Below are 22,981 nucleotides of genomic sequence, written 5' to 3' on the forward strand. Positions count from 1 at the left end.
CTTAACTTTAGATATATATATGTATATACTACAGCAGGGGTGTAGATCCTGGGGGGATGGGGGATACATCCCCCTTCATTTTAGGTGGGGGGTATGGTGCATACAGTTATCCCCCCTACAGTTTGGTCTGTTGAATTGTTTTATTGCATCACAGGCCTACAAATTGTGTGTTTGTTTTTGTGATTCTCGTGTTCTTACCAATCGAATTACATAATTAGGCCTAGATGTAGGCTTTTTCAGTAGCTGAAATGTACATCTTTAATATAGGCGTGCTTCTAAGCTTTTCGATCTAAGCGATAGTTCGTAAGTATCAGTCAGTAGGCCTAAGTATACATGCAAGTATCGTGGCAACAAGATTACTCTGTGACTGCATGTTTACAGCTTGCATGTCGGGTGTAAAAAATCTACGCCCCTGTACTACAGAATGTTTGATATAAGAAATTCGATACTTTGTGAGACTAGAAAAATGCAAGCCAACAATTTTTTTAAATACGTTATTAAAATGCAATCCATTCAAAGCTTAATAACAAGATTTACGGATCACGTAACAAATTATGTAAGGTTTATCCTTTTCTTTTATAATTTGTAATTAGAGAGAGGTTTAACTAATATTTCTACTTCGTAGTACTGTCCTGGTAGTCTGAAATGTGGTTTTTATATTTTAACCTACTGTGTTTGACAGTTCTAAGGGCGTTCATCATTTTAGCTGAAAGAACATTACACAGAGTAATAACATACGTGTGATATAATACCCCAGTATGACTGGCAATAATTTAAATCGTATCAGTCTTAAGTGGCCCTAAAATATAGGCGTGTAGCAAGAATGATGTATAAATATAATAAAAGCATCTCAAGTAACCCTTGTCTGTCGTTAGCTGTTGTTAAGGTAGTATTTCTTCTAATGTTAGAACTCACCAGTACAGCTGAATTATAATATTTGTTGTTGTTACAGAGCTTTAGCAGCTAACACATATGTGTGTATGTATGAGTCCTGCTGCGATATAAAACACTAACCTGTAGTGAATATAACATATACTTTCTTTATGGTACAACCAGTATCCCGTGATAAGTATAATAACACTGGGACTACGTAAAACCCTAATTTTTGTCTAATATTATATCACACACGCTCGCTAGGATATTAATTATCTGCTACATTGTAATGATATATAGCATCCAGATTCGATACGATATTAATTATCTGCTACACTGTAATGATATAAAGCATCTAGAGTCGATACGATATTTATTAATCGCTAAACCGTAATGATATATCCCGACTCGCTACAATGTTAATTAACTGCTAGACTGTAGTGATATAAAGTATCCAGACTCGCTACGATATTAACTGCTAAACTAATGATATACGACACACAGACATTAAAGTGGCCATCATCGATCCATGCTGATTTTTAATGAACTACAACATGACATAAGTTACAGATGGCGCATTTTACGTGTTGAAAACTAACTTGATGGTTTTTTGAAAGAAGATAATTAACAACATAAAGGACGTTTGGATCCTGAAAATATCATGAAGGTTTTATTTTCCCAAAAACCGAAAGGTATCAATGGCAGTTTGATATTTCGATAGGATAAAATACCCGAAATTGGTAGCCAATAGAAACAGGTGGATAACTTTTATATAACTGGTTGCTTAATTACACAGTGTATACGTGAGGATCTACTAAATGGTGAATTAATTAATCAAAATTCAGATATATTAATGCACGAGCGTCTTCACCTGCTATAAAGGCTTAGTGTTCAAGATAACCAAATGGTTGGTAGGGGAGCGACCCTACAAGGCCGTTGTACTGTCTTTTATGTAAACGAGTTAGGCAGCCGGATGAGACTAAAGTAGATGCAATTGGAGCCACATTATTTTCAGTTAACTTACTTACTTTAACACCTAGAGTAAATAAAACTTCTGGAAGCAAGTTGCTATGTGAGGTTGGAGAACGTTTTACATATAATAAGTGGTTGCAAATTAATTATTCATTGTTACTTGGTTTGTTTCGAATTTCGCGCAAAGTTACACGAGGGCTATCTGCGCTAGCCATCCTTCATTTAGCAGTGTAAGACTAGAGGGAAGGCAGCTAGTCATCACCACCCACCGCCAAAACTTGGGCTACTTTTTTTACCAATGAATAGTGGGATTGACCGTCACATTATAACGCCCCCAAGGCTGAAAGGGCGAGCATGTTTGGTGTGACGGAGATTCGAACCCGCGACCCTCATTGTTACTTAATTGACGTTTGTTATATCTTTGATAAAGTACTAAAGTTTTATTTTTTAAACAAATCGGTAATTGCCAGTTTCATTGGAACAAGGTTGAAAGTCAGGTTGAAAATACACAACAAAAAGAGTGAAATCGACTACTAGGCATGTGCTGGTAACACGTCTTATCTGAATTAAAAGTGTTGATTAAACTGTGTGACATGTCACATGGAAGGTTAGACGTTTTAAGCCTTTTCATTAAAAGCTTTAGTCTGGCTTTTGTTTTATTCTTATTTTAATTAACTTCTTTGTTTTCTACGGCCCTATAATTTAAATAAAATACAGTATATTGAATAAAAAATTAAATTGAAGATGTCACTTCCTGTGGTGCATTTTCTACAAGGAGTTGAAAACGTGGTAGATAAAAACGTTTCTGTTGTTTTTTTGTGCGAAGGCAACACAAAACATAGTGAAAGAAATGATAATTTTAACATACAGGACCATTAATTAGTGTTTCGGTAACATATGTTAAAATAATAATAATGAAAACATGATAATAAACTTGGACACGAGCTTCATGTAATTTAACTTATTGTACTTCGTATCTCGATAGAAAATGGTAAATATTAAACTTACTTGTTCGACAGGGGGAGTACTCGTAAAAATCTGAGAAAGAGGCATGTGATATCCAACATGTGCCAACAGGTTCTCTGCGTTTATGGTTGAATGAGAAGTGGACGTAACGAGGTGCACAAGCCTACAATGGAGGACATACATATTGTTAACAGTCATAAAACAATGAGAGGATAAATTATAACAACACAACGGGGACGTAACGAGGTGCACAAGCTTACAATGAAGGACATATACATTGTTAACAATCATAAAACGAGAGAGGATAAACCACAGCAATGTTATGGAGAGTGTTGTTGTGCGCATTATAGTGTACTTTTCTTTGAATAATGTAGTGTAATATATGGTATAGTTTTATTTTCTTATATATATAATACACACACACACACACACAGATATATTTGCTATAAGATTGAATTGCCATACACTCCTTAATTTACGAGCGGCACCACCTGACGCTGGAAATCTTAGGTAAAAAAAAAAGTCCCTAATGTTGGAAAAATACTTTTATTAATACACATTTACCCGCCCCCACCCCACCACAGTGTCTTGTTGATAAATCTGAAAACTTGTAACGCTAAAAACGTGGACACAGTTTCGCGCTTCACAACAAACAAACAAATCACATTTCCAACGAAAAACGTTTTTAAAATTATGAACACAGTAGGGTTAGCAAGACGCTGATGTTCCCAAATTCTCATAGACTTTAGTAGTTTGTGTTTAAATTATTAAAGTAATTCTGTGTATTATATCCCTGATCAATTTAAGTTTTGAAAATGTTTAGAGGGCGCAATAATTTGTGCAAAATGATACATTTTTTATGATTTTGTAATGTGATCTTTCGTGAAATATCTTAATATTTTTTGTTTATTTGCTGCAATTACTACGTTCCTGTGTTATTTTTTATGATTTTGTAATGTGATCTTTCGTGAAATATCTTAATATTTTTTGTTTATTCGCTGCAATTACTACGTTCCTGTGACTTTGTGAAAGCAAAAATTAAAAATACGTTCAAAAATTAGAAATATTTTTGAAGTATTGAAATTAAATTTGTCGTCGTGAAATTAAAACTGCGATTTAATTCTACAAAATCTTATGAAAATTCGCTTTGGAAATTTCATCGTAATTCGTTGTTTTTAAGCACAAAACTACACAATTGGTGGTGCGTGTTTTACTCACCACGAGTATCGAAAACCGATTTTTTTGCGTCGTAAATATGTGCAGATTAAACTGCTGAGCAATTTCCTAGTGAAGATGTAGGATTGTTTGTTTGTTTGTTTTGAATTTCGCGCAAAGCTACACGAGGATTATCTGCGCTAGCCGTCCCTAATTTTGCATTTGTTCATCACCACCCGCGCATCAACTTTTGGGCTACTCTTTTACCAACGAATAGTGGAATTGACCGTAACATTAGAACGACCCCACGGCTGAAATGGCAATCATGTTTGTTGTGACGGGATTCAAACCTGCAACCCTCAGATTACGAGTCGAGTGTCTCATCCACCTGGTCATGCCGGGCGAAGATGTAGGAAATAAATTCATAAAACAATAGATCATAAAAGGATGGATATTAATTTCTAAAGGCGCTTTTGTCAAAATTGTTATTAACCCGGATAGTAATACTTAACATTTGTTTCACCTATATAGCAGGGCTTTTTTACAGTACCCTATTGGACCTTTTTTAGAGGAAACCTTTTTTACTGCGGACTTTTTCACCATTTATCAGCTGTGTGATGTGTCTCTTATGGACTTGTAATCGAGTTCGTTGACATCTACTGAATCCTAAGGTTTTTACTGCGTCTTTCTGTTAATGCAACAAGAATAATTTGTAGCACGATTTTAATTTAAATGTATGAATATGGACAAAAATATATTTCTCGGAATAAAAACCAAAAATTTGCTTGTTTATTTGTTTTAATCACAATGCTACTCAACGAGGTGTCTGTTGTTTGCCTACCACGAGTTTGGAAACCTAGTTTTTATCTTTATATACCCGCAGATTTACCGCTGAGTCTCCAGGTGGGTGTACTACAATGTGTATGTGTGTTTTCTTACAGGAAAACCACGTCGGACTATCTGTTGTGTCTGCCGAGAGGAATCGAATTCCTAATTTCAGCATCTTAATTCCAAAGACTTGTCGCTGTCTCACCAGGATACTGAAATACTACAACAAAAAACATGTTTTCCAACAAAAGTAATTTAGTGTTATACACATTTCACGGGTTCCTGTTCCACAGACATGCATTTAGGCCCAGCATGGCCAGATGGTTAAGGTACTCGACTCGTAATCTGAGGGTTGCAGGTTCGAATCCCCATCACGCCAAACATGCTCGCCCTTTCAGCCATGGGGGCAATGTAACGTAACGGTCAATCCCACTATTAGTCGGTAAAAGAGTAGACCAAAAGTTTGCGATGGGTAGTGATGACTAGCTTCCTTCCCTCTAGTCTTGCACTACTAAATTAGGGACGGTTAGCGCAGATATAAATTCAACAAAACAAAACAAAAACAAACAAACAGACATGCGTTTTGTAAGATAACCGTATTACATATATATATATATATAAGAGAGCTCTAAAATTTACGTTGTCAGTACACGATAAATAAGCACTATAAGACAGTAATGAACTTAATATAAAACAAACATTACAATATAACTAAAACTGAACATTATAAGTCCTAGTTGTCAGCATTAAGTTATTACGGATAACGTCTGTGGTCATAGCCTCCAAATACGTTGGAAATTTTGTCTGATAGATGGAATATGTGCAACATCTTTGGGTGCAATGACCACAGACATTATTTATGGAATATGTGCAACATCTTTGGGTGCAATGACCACAGACATTATTTATTATGACTTAATGTTCACGACTAGGATTTATAATGAAAAAATAATTGTTTAACTTTAGTTCTATTGTAATATTTCTTATATATATATTCTACCATTAGAACCTAACAATATATAATATAAATATTATATGGTTTATACAACCTATGGAATAAAATACTATTATTTCAAGAACATACATTCAGTATGGAGTTCTCATACTACTACTATACTTTATAAATATTTAAAACGCTCATATTAACACTTGTTCTAAAATTAACTTTGAAAGAAATTTTTGTGACAAGCAATAAAAATACTGTTTTAACCCCTAATCACTCCTCATACAACTTATGATACAATCAGAATCTCCAGCTGAAATCTAGTCTCTCCTACTTTAGAACGGCTGAATAATGTGATTGATTGCCTAGTTATCACGCGCCCACAAGTGGAAGCGTGTAAATTGGTTGAAGTCAAATATAAAAAATCTGTTTGTTTGTTTTTTCACTAACATCAATACTTGCAGAAATACCCGCCCTCTGAGCAGGTGCAACTGCTAGTTCCTGCGGAATAGTTCCTATTGGACCTGCGACCTTTTCAGGAATTTTCTAATAGGTCTACAACAGTGTATTGATTGATACATGACATTCACTAATGTTCACCATCCATGAGAAAAAGGATTTTATTGAAATTTGAGTTTAAAAATAAGCTATCATTATAGCATTATATCACAGAGTGGATTTCATTGAAGTATTTATTTGTAGAGACAGTTATAAATGAAAGTGCCTCGCTCTTCTGTCGCAATACTTATGAGATTTTTACTGAAGACAAGCAGACTTTTTAAAATTGTTTTATATTTGAAACTTACTCCTTTTTGTTTGTAATATTTATTGCTTTTAATTTGAAACATGTTATTTTTATTGAAATTTCAACAATTTCATTTATTGTTCGACTATAGAAAATACTGCAAAGTTATACAAATATTACCCAGTTGTGATTAGTACGGTAATTTCCGCGATCTGTGTTTTGGACGTATTCATCGAAAGCTCCATTATAATAAGATTATCACAGACATATAAATAATACATTTGGTGTGTAACTTTCCACCGAGAAAGGTTACTCCAAAAAATGTGGGAGTTAAAAATAATTTCAATCACATTAGCATCATATTTGGCATTTTCTATAAATGCTCATTAGGCTCAGTGGACTTTATACTCAAATTTTATAAAGTTCTGAACCATGCACGGACACTGCATTATTCACGCACAATACGCACGTGCGTAGGGATATTTCCTAGGGGGAAAAATTAAAACTGAAATCAAAATGACAGAAAAAGTTATTTTGTGTGTGACTTGGTTTGTTTTGAATTTCTCTGAAAGTGACTGCAGGGCGATCTGCGCTAGCTGCTGTTAATGTAACAGTTAAACTAAAGAGAAGACGGCTGGTCAACATCACTCACCACCAACTCTTGGGCTACTTTCATCAGCGAATAATGGGATTGACCGCACATTATGAAGCCCCCGTAGTTGAAAGGGTAAACATGGTCAGTGAAAGGAAGAGAGAAAAAAACCGAAAAATACAAAAAGGTCAAGGAATGACACTTTTTTTCAGATGTTTAAAATAAGTAGCTTGCTTTGTAATCGTGGAAAGGTCAGGAGTTTTGGTCCACGGTTTCCAGTTCATACGAGAGCTTAACCCCCAATTCCCATCTTTGATGGCATGTCCTAAATCCTTCCCTACTCGATTAGGGCACCTTGTTTAACTTGACGTCATTTTTTGCTCACAGTAATCACGAAAATGTTTCACAAAGTCCTGATACTATCAAGTAAAAGTGAATTTGTTACATGGTTAAATGGTACCTAGACATTTTCTGCACTGTTGTTATGCTTTCGCAGTCTTAAAACTCTATGGATATACTTATAACTAATTTTTTCTCCATGGAATATATCATCTGCTATATAAAGGAAAGTGTATGCATGTCCGAAAAACAAAAATACACTGTCGCGTTTAATACCAGTTCCTTATGCGTCTCCACATTTCTTGATCAATCAGCACCATACTTGATACAATGATGTAGGATAATATTAGAAAGGTCATGAAGGAGATGGAGTATGGATCCCACCATCTTCTACATAAATAAACGTATGTATATATTCCTTATTTCCACATTTTTGATCAGTCAGCACCATACTTGATACAGTTATACAGAGTGGCATGGCGAAGTGAAGGGGGTTAGATCCCCATTTAATTTCAGAAAAAAAAAACTACCAAATGACCACAGTTTGACACAGTGATACAGGGTGACATGATGAAGGTGGAGGGTGAGATTAGACATCCCACCTAACTTCATGTTGATAAAATTCTTGAAAACGTTTTGTATTTATTTTCAGTACTGGTACCTTTATGTTTTTTATTGCACTTGTAATGTTTATTAATGTTTTTAATGCCTATCCTTCGTTACGAACGAGTGTTTTTTGTTGTTGTTGTTTTTTATCCGTCCAACGGAACGGTACTCCAGTTTGTATTGTACAAAATCATTCGAGAAACCATTCCCATATCTACAGTCTACGGGCACCTTACATCATTGAGTGCAGCGTTGACTATAATATGCTAGACACATACACGTACTTAAATGTGTAGCAAGACCGGGGTTCGACAGTACCATATTTGGGGAAGAGTCAGAAAGTCTCACGGTGACGTGATTTAATATTCATCATTTATTTTTCTTTCTATCACCATCCATTCCTCCATTATTCTCTCCACATCGTACAGTCCGTATACTCGTGAGTTAATAATTGGGAAAGGCCTTTTAATGGTACATACATGAGAAGTGACATGAATGATCCCAAGTCATTGATTCGTTAAATCTGCGAACGTATTTTGAAAAAAAAAAAGTTTCCTATATTTCTCTTTACTGCTTTGGAAGAAGCGATTGATAGTCAGGTTGAAATTTCCCAGTGAACGAAAATGCGTTATCGCTAGGGCTACTGGCACCTTGTGTTGTAAGTGGTGTTTGACACTCGAAGAGAGGCATGTGTTGATGCACTTGAAAAACGTTTTGTCGAGTGAGGAAAAAAAAAAAACACCTCAGACATCACATTCATTCGAAAGTTTTGAGTAAAATATAGCTTCACGGCTTCACAGATTGGTGGTGGGTAACAGTTCAAAGCGGTGATAAAACTAACGGCGCAGTTCTAGCTTCTCTCATCTGGAGAGTTCAAAAGACTAGTAATTAGTAAGTAATGCATTCCTCCGCGAGTCTTAGCCTCAAGCTGTGCTGTTCGCCCTATTAGGTTGCTAGGCCTAGTTTTAAATCATTCGTCTACATGTTACCTTCCACGCGAAACAAAGATGTCACTCACCTAGTTCTCTTTTTATTGAAATATCTTATTAGTGACTATAGATCAAGTTAATGTCTTTATTAGAACTGATGCGGGAGGTGTGAAGGGGAAGACCTCAGGCTATATGCCTAAAGCCTTTGAGATTTAGTTTCACGTTGAGAAAGCCTTTGTCGTTTTCTTTTATACATTCTACTGTTAGAAACGACCCATAAGATACAGTGACGTAATCTTTTCAGAATACTAGCGGGTCAATGTTCTGAAAGCATTGCATTGCTATGCTTGTTGGAGAATTACATAAACTGATTTTATGGTTGAAATAAAGCAGATTACTGCTTCTAATACAAAGATATATTTTTTATTTCAACGTTTAACATACTCCCAGCTATCTTGTTGTAGTAACAATATTTATACCTAGAGATAAATAGAAACCCGTAGGCACTGGTCCTAGGCCTATCATCAATACATCCATCGAAGCGGAATAATAACTAGTTTTCGAATAAAATAATTAATGTGTCGTGAAATAATCGGTGTAGGAGTGGGAGCTAAGAGCAACGAATGTAAGATTACAGTTCATTTGTTTTTATTAATTTTATTATATTCTGAAGCAACGTAAATTTAATAGAATTAAAAGACAATTATTTATATTTGGATTTGTAGCTCTGATGTAATTTTTTATTGGATATTATTACTTTTTGTCAATACACGCCAATAAACCACAGCAAGTAAGAAAGTGACACTCGATAGGAACTAACATTACCTTTAGGATCGCAGCCCTATTCTTTGGAACTGGCGTGTACTTTACACATCCAACCAGATTTTTTAAAATGTGTGGTGGTAATATTTCCTCTCTAAAACAGTGTTAATAACTTCCTTTATAGTAACGCTATGGAATCTAGATTAACAATTTCTTGTAATTACCTCTATGCACTCGGTACAGCCGGATCAAGCATAATGTTTTTACACTAATGTCACGTGACGTTGAACGCTTTTTAATTAAAAGAATTTCATAAAATTTAACAAATTTGTGTTTATACGCTTGCATTGAATAATGAATAATAATTGTTCATCATATGATTCTTTTAAAAACTTGAGCTACAAATTGATAATGGAATTTGTTTGGCCTGGCCAATAAAGATGTATCTGCATGTGCTTTCGCCTTATAGTTTTGCTGCTCTAAGTCAGTTGTTTTTAATCCGAATAACCAAAACTAAAAACTGTCCACTTTTATTCTTAAATGAAGCCATAGTAAAAATTTCATACCAATAGCTGACATGACTTTTTGCGTAGGCATGCGCAAAAATTTTGGTCAACTTTTGTTGAATAACTTTGCACATGTAGCTTACATTTAAACCAAATTCGACACCTAATTGTAAGTTATTAGTGTTTCAGATTTGAGAATAATAGTTACGAAAAGTTAAGTATGTTTTTCTATCAAATAAAGTTTCCATACATTCGGTGCAGAGAAGAAAATAGGAAAAAAATATTCATTCAATTAGCACGTTCACTGAAAATAGAAAGTGGAAAACCATTAAAGTATCACTCATGTTAATTAATATCAAACATTGTGTCCTACACATTGTTCTGGCTGCACGACACTACCATCTTGAGTCATAAGTGTTGTAAACCAACAGTAGGGAAACAGTTTTATTCTTGTTTAGCACACTTACAACATGCTCATAGAATTTATTTTTAGCATAAACTGAATCATCTCAATAACTAATCTCACATCCGCAACTTCTGCATCGCGTATAGGTGTTTAATGACCACGCGCACGTGGTTTGTTGTAGCTTAATTACCACTTGCACACGGTTTGTCTTAGCGTAATTACCATATCAAAGTGTCTTAATTTTAGAAGTAACAACAAGTACTTATTTAACAAGTGTCAGTAGTACACAGTGTACAGTAAATCTTCGAACTTACAACGCTAAAATCAGGGGTTCCATTCCCCTCGGTGGACTCAGCAGATAGCCCCATGTGGCTTTGCTATAAGAAAACAAACAAACACAGTGCACAAGAGACCCTAATGACCAGTTAGATGTAGCATAACGTAGCGCAGTCAATGACCGTTTGTGAATGTTATAATTTTAGAAATAACAACAAGCACTTATTTCACAAGTTTCATATGCACACGGTGTACAAGAGACCTTAATGACCACTTACGGTTTATCGTAGCGCAGTCAGTGATCACCTGCGAATGTCATAATTTTAAAGCAACAATGATCACTCATCTTAAAAGTTCAACCTGCGCATGGTGCATAAGAGCGTACTGGTCACTTGCATATGATAAAAGATACATTAATGATCAATTATATTTACTTACCACAATAGTTCCGTCTTTACCGCTGCTCATGACTGAAGCCCCAAACCACTGATTAGATTTGTTGTCCGACTGTTGATTGTTGAGCACTCCATGCCCTGAAGAAATTAAACATGGTTGTGTAATAAGAGATTTGGAGCTATTAAACATCATGTTCTGATTTAAAAGAATTACCGCATGTATATAGAAGATATCATAGCAGTTCTATGTCATTAAATAATAATAGCCAAATTTGTGTCAGTATTAGCCATTTCTGTGTCAGTATAATAATAGTGGTCAGTTCCTTGTCAGTATGTTGACAGAGGTCAGTCTCCTGTCATTATGATAATCATGATCAATTTCGTGTCACTATGATAATAATGGCTATTTCTCTTTCAGTCATCTTGGCCAGTCTTATCAGTAAGATGACAGAGGCCAGTTTTGTGTCACTATGACAATAATGGCTATTTCTATGTCAGTATAATAATAGTGGCTATTTCCTTGCCAATGTGATAATAGTGGTCAATTCCTTGTCAATATGATAAGAGGAGCCAGTTTCATGTCACTGTGATAATAATGGTCAGTTTTTTGTCAATACGATAATAATAACTATTTCTGTGTCAGTATGATCAGATTGTTCAGTTCCTCATCAGTATAATAATATAGCCAGTTTCATGTAATATGTGGCATTTTCTTATCACTACACTAACAGAGGTCATTTCCGTGTTACTTTGATAATAATGGTCAGTTTTCAATACAGTAATTGCGGTTAAGATTATAAGTGAAATATAAATAAGATATTCTATATTATGCTATATTGTGACCTAAAGAATTTAGCACAGTGTTCAGATTATGGTCTAATTATTCAGAAAAAAATCACCAAATTCCAAATGATCAAAATTAAGTTTACTATGTATACGCAGGCCACACTAATTATAGATCTGTAATTTGTATACTGATTCTGTTCAAACAACTGAAAAGAAATATGTAATACCACAAATCAATAGTAAAAAAACGAAATACGTTAATGATGTGAATGCATTAAATCATCATTTGGGTTTCCTCATTATTAATGGTATTTCTAACAGTAAACCCAATAGTATCCCGTGATATTCCGCCATGAAACTGAAGTTAATTCTAAATTCATACACTATAGAGTAACTCAATAGAGGACATACATCCGCCAAGCAGCGCTGATCGTATTCGAATCTCAAAGAAATACAAAACTGTATCCATCTGTCCGTCACTATCAACGGTCATTTTTTGCACGACACTGAGGAGTAAATTTCGACATGTGTCCACCAAGTTTAATCAAAATCCAATTATTTTTTACCGAGTTACAGAGCAAAATCAGTGTGCAAAATCGATTCCTTTCTTAACAGAAAGGATTTTTTTTTTGAATTTTATGACATTGACATATCAAAAACTAAACATTTCTAAGTTGGATCATAGCACGAATGTGTATCAGCGTTCGTCCGAATCTATTCAGACGTTTCTGAGAAGTATTGCTGACAGACAGACACTCGCACCTGAGTGAAAGATAACTGCAATATGAAATCTAGCAGAAACGCCTTCCGAGCAGGTGTAGCTGCTAGTTCCTGCGAAAGGCTATTGAGTGTGCAGCCTTTTCTGGAATTGGCGAATAGTTCTGTAACAACATTGTCATACTTGGACATTCAATAATGTTTACTATCTATAAGGCCCGGCATGGCCAGGTGGTTAAGGCACTCGAATCGTAACCTGAGGGTCGCGGGTTGAAATCCCCGTTGTACCAAACATGCTCGCTATTTCAACAGTGGGTTCTTTATAATGTGATGGTTAGCCTCACTATTCGTTAGTAAAAGAGTCGCCCAAGAGTTGGCGGTGGGTGGTGATGACTAGCTGCCTTTCCTCTAGTATTACACTGCTAAATTAGGGACGGCTAGTGCCTATAGTCCTCGTGTAGCTTTGCGCGAAATTCAAAAACAAACAAAACAATAACTATCCATGAATAAAAGGATTTTAATAACACTTTAGTTTAAAAATGAACTATCATCCTGTGGTAGAATTTATTGAATTATTTCTGTGCAGACGTATTCATCAATGAAAGCGCCTTACGTTTTCTGTTGTAACTTTTATGAAATGTTCACTAAAGACAAACAAATATATTTTTTAAGTTTGTTTTATATTTGAAACTTACTCCTTTTTGTAAGTTTTTTTTTGTTAAATCTGAAACATATCATTTTTATAGATATTTCAATTTCTTAATTTATTGCTCGGATATAAAAATACTGCCTAGTTATAAAAATATTATCCAGCTATCACTAGTGAAGATCGGTTTCCGAGATCCGAGTTTTGGACGTGTACATCGTAAGATCCCTTGTTGTTGTTTTGAATTAAGCACAAAGCTACACCATCAGCTATCTGTGCTCTGCCCACCACAGGTATCGAAACTCGATTTTTAGCTTCGTAAGTCCGCAGACATACCGCTGAGCCACTGGGGTGCGTAAGGTCCCTTATATTAAAATTAATAATAATAACGAAATATAGCATTAAAAATTTTTTATTTGTTATGATCAATTAATATCAATAAAAATAATTCAAGTTTATACTATCGTGATTATTACGTATTATTAGAGATTAGACGATTGTTACATATATTCGTTGTCGGTGTTTTACTTGAAATTTACTTGTGGACGTGATATGTAGTGGGTGTGATACGTAGTGGGTGTGATATGTAGGCTATGTTTCTTCTGGCATTTCTTTTACTTTTTGAGAGAGAAATAATTCATCTTATTTTTATTTGATTTTAGTGACATGGTTGATGTAGGTCTTGTAATTATATATTTTTTAATATTATATTGTTATTGACCCTTTAACAAACATTAACGTACTGTTTATTAGAATGATAAAATTATTATATTGTAAGAAGCACCGTTAAAACATTGTGTATTGTTTGTGATTAAGTACAAAGCTATGCAGTGGGCCATCTCTTCTCTACCCGCCACTGGTATCGAAACTCGGCTTCTAGCGTTATAAATCTGCTGCCAGTGGGTATTATCTGTTTAATAATTAAATTATTAGGTTTTTGTTTGTTTTCTAATTTCGCGCAAAGCTCCACGAGGGCTATCCGTGCTAGCTGTCCCTAATTTAGAAACGTAAGACAAGAAGGAAGACAGCTAGTCATCACCATCCACCGCCAACACTAAGGTTACTCGCTTACTAACGAATAGTGCGATTGAACGTAACATTATAACGCTCCCATGGCTAAAAGGGCGAGCATGTTAGGTGTGACGGGGGATTCGAACCCACGATCCCCGGATTACAAGTCGAGTGCCTTAACCACCTAGCCATGCTGGGGTCCATTGTAATAAGACTGCTATACAAAATATTATGACGTTACGAAGTACCAGAAATTGAAATGAAAGATATCGTTTTTAAATCAATAATATTGCTAAATGTTACATTATTAAATGCACATCTGAATGGAGCACTCTGCTATTATAATAAAGACAATGCCTTTGTTAGATTATAAAATGCCATTACAAAGAACAATTTTTAATTGTTTACAGTACTTTCTATTTTTTTTTATGCTCATTGCATCGTTAGATTAGGTCTTTAATCTGTTTATAATTATTACAAAGCCACGCAATGAGCTATCTGTGCTCTGCCCAGAACGGGTATCGTAACCCGGTTTCTTGCGTTGTAAGTTCGCAGACATACCGCTGTGCCACTCGGGGCGATTAATATGAAACATGTAACAAATAGTTTTCAACGTTATACTCTTAGATGCCGTTATTTAAAACGTAATGCACTCTCTAACAAAGAAGTTCTGTTTTTTAGAAGTTACATCTTTGACAGCTAAGATTAATTGTATTTTAAAACAGGTACGACGTTTCGATCGCTGATCCAATCAAAACGTCGAACTTGTTTAAATATATATATATCTTTATTGTAAAAACTGGAACTTGAAAATGAAAAACGCTTATAAACAGTGAGTAAACTAAAACGAAACTATTCAAAGAAATACTTCGTTGTTACCTTTCTAAAACCTCATTGATTAAAACACATCACGTGATATATAAAACATTTTTAAATGTTCCGTACTAAAAAGTCCCCCGCCAGTACAGGGTAAGTCTACGGATTTACAACGCTAAAATCAGGTGTTCGATTACCCTCTGTGCGCTCAGCAGATAGCCCCATGTGACTTTGTTACAAGAAAACATGGGGGCTCAGCAGATAGCCCTATATGGCTTTGTTATAAGAAAACACACACTCTATACTAAAAATATCGTCAGAATGAAACGTAATTTTCATTATAAAAAAAAAAAGGTAAATTGTGCTACAAAATAAGTTAAAATGAAACGTGTGTCGTATCATACCAACTTAAAGGAAATATTAGTTTTATACTGAAAAAAAGAAAACAACTATTAAGTCGAGTTCTTGTTTTATCCTAGGCTCGAAAAACTCTCGTTGTTTTTTTTTCCCATTCTTCCTAAAAGTTGTTATACGTTTTTATCAACACCGTACTAAAATATTATATTGGCGTTAATGAATCCTATAACATCCGAAGTGTTTCGCTTTAAGAGTACAATTTACACAAACAGTTTTGATTACGCCGACCGTTCGCTTGCAAATCAGTCAAAATTTCTGAGTTCGAACACAGCTTCCAATCTGTTATATCTCTCTTGCAATAGGGGGAGCAAATAGACTCCTTGTATAATTCGTTCTCATCACAATTGCTAATTTGATTGTAAAGAGATGCCTGGGCAGGTTAACGACAGATGGAGACTACAGCCAATAAACTTCCATCTGAAGTACCAGGAGACAACTGTAAGTTATATGGTATGTTGTAATGAGCGTATTGCCAAGACCTTAGTATTTTAGGATCAAACTTTAATTCCTAATAGGGTTACTCTTTCATGTCCAGCCCTCCTTCAACTCCCCTGCTGATAAATTGTTTTAATACTGACTTGAACGTACGGAGTAGGTGTCTTAGAGGAAATTTATGTCAAAAGAAAATGTAGACATAAAACATGACAGGGCAAAGAGGTCAAAACCTAGACCAGTTCATGAACTTTTCGTGCTGTTTCAATGTTAGTAACCATTAGATGCACTGTCGAGGCGTCATGAAGTCTATATTAACAAGCTTGTTTGTTACGAAAGTGACTACAATGAGAACTTAGGAAACTTCAACAGTTTATATAACAAGCCAACAGAAGGTGATAAGCTGAAAAAAATAAATCTGGTACCACGGATTCAATGAAAAATAAAAAAAAAAAACAGTCTTGCAGTGTATGCTACATTTATCCTAATGCTAAGAAGTTCACTATTGGATTAAGGAAAAAATGACACTGAAATGTACAATGTATTTAATATCGAGTTAGGGATATAATAACTTAGATCACTAGACAGTTTATTCAGGTCTAGGACGCATCTCTATAATAACCAAAATGTACCTACTTCAAGTGCTAAAATGTACAACATATGAATACATTAAGGCTGATAAAAAATGTCGTATCAAAGAGACGGACAAGATTTATTCTTCAGATGGGGTGAAAACTGACGCCATGATAAAGATATAACAATGAGGAAGAAATGGATTATACTGGTGCATTCAGAACATCCTTATGCTCATATCTGATGCAATCACAGAAATAAAACGTTTTAAATATGTTTGTCTTCTTTTTTTCTTGTTCTTCCCTTTTAATTCTCAGTTTCCGTTATTCTCATTTGTGGCTAAAGAAGTAACTATAAGGATGAGAAAAAACTCCGTTAACTGATGCTACATTTACTTTTGTAATCAACTTACCTGATTTGTCGAAAGGAATTTGTTGACATGACATTGGATTATCTACACTACATTTGTACACAGCACCTCCCCTCCTTACTTTTGGTTGATCAGTTTGGGCTTTTGGAGCTCCAACAAGCAACCTGAAAGATAAATACAAAATCATGATTATAGTATTCGGCAAGTGGCCTAAATGTTGGATATAATTAGTTATTAAACTATACAAGTAGTCTACATGTTGGATGTAATATAGCTATTAAAGTGTACGAGTAGTCCAAGTGTTGGATGTAATATAGCTATTAAAGTGTACGAGTAGTCTACATGTTGGATGTAATATAGCTATTAAAGTGTACGAGTAGTCCAAATGTTGGATGTAATATAGCTATTAAAGTGTACGAGTAGTCCAAATGTTGGATGTAATATAGCTATTAAAGTGTACGAGTAGTCCAAATGTTGGATGTAATATAGCTATTAAAGTGTACGAGTAGTCCAAATGTTGGATGTAATATAGCTATTAAAGTGTACGAGTAGTCTAAATGTTGGATATAACATAGCTATTAAAATGTAGAAATACACTGCGGGAGGAATACAATTTAGTAATTATGGAGTACACGTATTCTGTAGAAGGAATACAGTAGTGATTAAGGAGTACAAGCATTCTTAAAAAGGAATACAGTGTATTGATTAGAGTGTATCGTTAATATAAAATACAAAAATATCGTATAAGTATTCTAGAAAATGTGTATAATACGATGATTACAAGAAGTCTAAAGAATGGTGCAAGATAGTAATTATATCATTGTGCAACTGATTATAATCCCAAGAAGCCATATATTTCATATAACAACTCCTGACTAGGGAGTAATTTTTATGATATTTACAAAGTCAAAAGCTTTGCACAGGCTGATTTATGTAACTAACACAGCTAATCACGTTGAAATTAAGACGTAACATTAGAACGTTTCATAATAAATTAGGTAATATAATTTATGGTAACTATGGTCTGAATAGCATATATTAAAGAAGTTTAACTTTATTTATGTATTATTCATGGGACCCTGACATATAACGCCTCAGTTAAAATAAGTCAGAATTTATGCCTGTGTCGTAGATCTATCGAACAAAGTTCAACGAGTTAGTGTTAAGAATTAATTTTGTCCGGGCATACTTGACGAAGAAAAAAAAAGCCAATAGACAATTGCAAATTCTGCATCTCTAAGATTATAAACGACCCTCTTATCGGAGCCTTAGTTTACTTACGAGTCTTAAACAATAAAAATTCTATATCGCTTGATCGTTAAAACTCAAGGGTACATTTGCCCAAGTAAAGGCGTAGGAATACGGTTGTGTTAGAGCACATACCCAGCAGAAAATTCGTATGGAGAGAGTAAAATATGAGAACGCTATAAGGTTTACAAAGTGGACTCACGAAAATTAACAAACTTTCTAGTTATATGTGCCTTGTTTGATGCTCTAACAAATAACCTGGCAGAAATAAACAAGAGGTAATCCTCAATAGCCACGGCGTTAGAAATTATCTTAAATAGGATTAGAATAAATGAATCTATGAGACTTCTTTCCCCCTTTTTATTAGCTATATTTTTGTGCGCCATGAATACCAAACGTGGGGCGCGCGTGTGCCCGATTCTGTTTTATTACTCATCAGGATCTCTAGAAGTCTACCCTCAAATTGAAATTATCTTAGACAGGATTAGATTAAATTGATCTATGAGACATTGGGCGTGATCAAATACATCAATGGAAAGAATTTGACCTCCTGAGTCCAGAACTGTAATTAGATCAAGATTACTGAGTTAAAAGTCTGTACTTGAACGAAACAAACAAACCCAGAACCATTCTACGAACTGCTGTGCCGCAGCTAGAAATATTAGAAAATACTGAATGGATACCCTGCGTTTCATACTCGAGTGAGATCTGATAATTATAGTTAATACACGAGCTATACAACCAAAAACCGAACCTGTCTGATAGCCACAACGACAAATGGAGCCGTTAGGTGGGGTTAACTGGCGACTCTTGCCACTTTCACCCACTGGGCTACATTTTGTGCGAAACATATTACAAATCGGACAGAAAATATTTTAGGCAGTGGGGAGTTGACATTTTGTGGAATAATTTGTTAGAACCACGGGTGCTTCAAGAGGTACGTGACCACCTCTTCATCAGTGCTGAAGGAATATATTAAAAACAAAAACTGCTGAAAAAAAGGAATGGTTTTGGGGGAACCAAGATAAAGTTCGTGTAATAAAAAAAACATGTCTTCATTTAAATTGAATAATTCGGTGAATTTGTAGCTAGTAAATTAGTCAAAATTCAGGACTCAATAATTCTCCTAGGAAAGTTATCTTGATGTCTTGTGTGTGTGTTTTGTTTTGTTTCTTTCAATTTCGCGCAATGCATCATGAGAGCTATCTATGCTAGCCGTCCCTAATTTAGCAGTGTAAGACTAGATGGAAGGCAGCTAATCATCACCACCCACCATCAACTCTTGGGCTACTCTTTTACCAACGAGTAGTGGGATTGACCGTCACATTATAACGCTCCCATGGTCGAAAGGGCGAGCATGTTTGGTGTGACAGAGATTCGAACCCGCAACCCTCAGATTACGAGTCGAGTGCCTTAACCACCTGACCATGCGGGGTCCATATCTTGATGTCATTGACTCAAAAGCAACTGATGCAATAAATTTCAGTGTAAAAAACATTCACTGAACTTATCCCCGTAACTTGATCGATATGTGTTTGTATGACATAGCATAAATACTAGTTACGTTCTCTAGGGTGTGTTACTTTAGAACAGCAGAAGTACAGTAGTTTATCCTGTTGTTGGCCTCATGAAACTTGGAAATGGGACTCTGTAAAAGTAAAAATACAAAATAACGCAAAGTTTCCTCTTTAATCTTCTGAAATAAAAGGTAAAAAATAGTGCCGGTCTTTACTGGGCATCATAGACATATTTATATTAATTATGGTATCGTGTTTGGTGCTGTGAAACCAAATTACAGAACCAGTATAATTAATGGCCTCTAACGATGAAGTAAGTAAACTTAAGGTCTGCATTACTAGTTGACCTCACTATATCCTTTTTCTCCTTGTGCACTCAAAATTTTTTTTTTTTCTTACTAAGAAGCTAAGCGTCCATGCTCTAATTATCTTATACACGAGATGGGAGGTTAACGCTAACCCTAACAGATGAGAAGCAAGGTTAACGCTACCAAGAAAGGTACCTTGAAAAAGCCGATTAACTTAGATGTATATTGGTCTTAAAATATCAGGAAAACATCTAAACAGCTGGAGGAACTTCGCGCACTATTGCATAATGTGGCGGGAAGCAAGGGGCACTCTGAATCACGTCATCTGTTCATGCACTAAAAGAACAAGTCCCACGAATCTCACGCGATGTGTATAGCTGGGGTAAAGTGAACAAGCTGTTCACGAAAGCTTCCGTTTTGAAACGGACACTAGAGAAAAAGAAACGTTTCACAAGTAGGTGCACGAGATAAAACTCGAGTACCGTAGTGCTTTGCAGAATAACACTGGTAGTGTTTGTTCCATTTTAATGAATCTCGTAATATCTAATCTAAAGTTCTTTCAAGGTCCATCTACACGGCATAAAGTTTTACGCTTTTATATGTATACACACACACATATATATATATATAGTCTACTTTTGTATGTGTTTTTTTTATACCAAAGCCACATGGGGCTATCTGCGAAGTCCACTGAGGGGAATCGAATCCCTAATTTTAGAGTTGTAAATCCGTAGACTTACCGCTGTACTAGCGGGGGACTAATCTACTTTTACTGGGATAGTTGTGGGTAGACATACACACATATATATATATATTTCAACTTTCTTAAAGATTGTATATATATCATGTATTGTTCTTAAGTAAATGTTGAATGAAAAAGCGCTACCCACCTGTTCGTGATATAAGTAACAACGAATCTCATTTCGGGCCTGTTGGTGCTTTGAATATATATATGTATATATACTAATTAAAATAAATGTTTTGGAGTTTTATCGCTATTCCAAGATAGCGGTGATGTTTTATATCAAACGGCATTTAGTAGAATGTCGAAAATGTGCCTTGTAAACAAGGGATTAATTAACGTTTGTTTCTATAGGAAGGATAAATAAAACTGTTTTAACATGTATACAAAGGAAGAAAGAACTGTAATGTTTGAAAAACACGAGGAAGGTAAAGGAAATCCTGCAGCAAAGGTGTAAAAAATGATGCTATTGGCTAAGGCGTTTCCCCGTTTGGATATTAGTTGCTCTATGGGCTTACAACGCTAAAATTCGGGATTTGATTCTCATGGTGGATATAGCAGGTAGTCCAATGTGACTTCGCTTTTAAAACAAAGAAACAGTCAAGGCGACGAATATATTTTAGCTACAAAAAGAATCAACCACAAACTTCTCTTACAAGGTTCACTCGCGAAACCAGTGTGTAACCAACTATTATTAAAGTTAAACTTCATTGTTGTTTTTTAAGCGGTTATTTTAGAAAATGGCATATTTACTGTTAAGGGCAGTTACTACTTTACAGTTCTTGAGTGTTGTTTCTTTCTACTTATTAAAAAATGAACAAAATGCTTTCTTTACAACACTTTTATAAATGAAAGTCAAATAGGATTGGTCTTCTGAAGTAAGCAGTTTAACCTAATTTTTGTTGCCATTAGGGTTAATAATAGGTAGGTAAACAACGAATTATAAGCACGAAAAGACTTTTATCAATAGTGGAACGTACCACATGTTTTGACAGAACATTGGTTTATTAGCATATGTTTCCTTGCCCAAGTGCAATTACTGATAATGGCAAATATGTCCTCTTTCTACGTCATAGCCGTGTGATTTTGAATTATCGTATTACCATTAAGAAAGGGTATTTTTAACTTCCCAGAATTACCAGTTCCAAGTTTAAGATAAGTAAAATAAATATTAAAACGTAATTTTCTACTTCATTTTGTTCCTAAAAATAAACGTGACATTGGAGTGGTTATTTATGAATAATCGACGCAGTGAAAGAGGTAGTTAAAAACAAAAACATTTAGGTTAAGTAGGAGTAACTTCCATATATTTCAAGATTTATGTGTGAAACGTGTAAAGGTTTGTAGGAACATGGGGCACACCATATCGGCTTTAAACAACAAAATAACAAGGTGTTGGTAATTAAAATCACACTAGCGCCTCCTGTCGAGAATTGCCTCGCTAACATCTGGTTGAGTATACTCCATTTCCGGTTCACTCTTCTCGTGCTGCCACCAGACTGTCCATTCCACGCATTATCCCGGCCATTTCCTGTTCCCTCAGCTCACGATAAACATACCAACATTCTTTCCATAGCAATATATCCACCGCGTGTCCCCACATAGAAAATGCTGATGACACCAATGCATATATTACGTTCTTCGTAGTTAAATCACTGTAATTTACGTTTGCTCACAAACCAATCGCGGTACTCTACGTATTTTACATAATTGGCATTTCTTTGTATATTCAGCGATATATCTTGTCTGTAGTTTATTGTTTGTTCCTGCCAATATATTATATGGTAATGAGCGCAAACAAGATGGAAAGCATATTTTTAAAAAAATCAGTCATCACTTCGCTGTACATTATAGGCTTTGTTCATTAAATTTTATTTTGTTATTTGCAAATTGTTTCTTTGTTTTGTTACTAAACACATTAGCTACACAAAAGACAGTCTGTGCTGTGTCCACCACGACTGGTGGCCTGGCATGGCCAGGTGGTTAGGGCCCTTGATCCGCAATCTGAGGGTCGCGGATTCGAATCCCATATCCCAACAAACATGCTTAGACTTTATGATGTGATGGTTAATCCCACTGTTCGTTGGCCAAAGAGTAGCTCAAGA

At 35.2% G+C, this 22,981-nt stretch overlaps 1 protein-coding gene across 1 annotated transcript in view; it reads right to left on the bottom strand.

Annotated features, from left to right (window-relative positions):
* Window positions 1-22,981, bottom strand: part of LOC143234323 (integrin alpha-PS2-like) — a 101,845-nt gene that overhangs the window by 71,726 nt on the left and 7,138 nt on the right. The window contains exons 2-4 of the mRNA XM_076471610.1: window positions 17,104-17,225; window positions 11,337-11,431; window positions 2,854-2,974 (exon numbers count right to left, since the gene is read on the bottom strand). Of these exons, the coding sequence (XP_076327725.1) occupies window positions 2,854-2,974; window positions 11,337-11,431; window positions 17,104-17,225 (338 nt within the window). The remainder of the gene's footprint in view (window positions 1-2,853; window positions 2,975-11,336; window positions 11,432-17,103; window positions 17,226-22,981) is intronic.

This window comes from Tachypleus tridentatus, chromosome 12, assembly GCF_004210375.1.
Source record: "Tachypleus tridentatus isolate NWPU-2018 chromosome 12, ASM421037v1, whole genome shotgun sequence".
Lineage (NCBI taxonomy): Eukaryota > Metazoa > Arthropoda > Merostomata > Xiphosura > Limulidae > Tachypleus > Tachypleus tridentatus.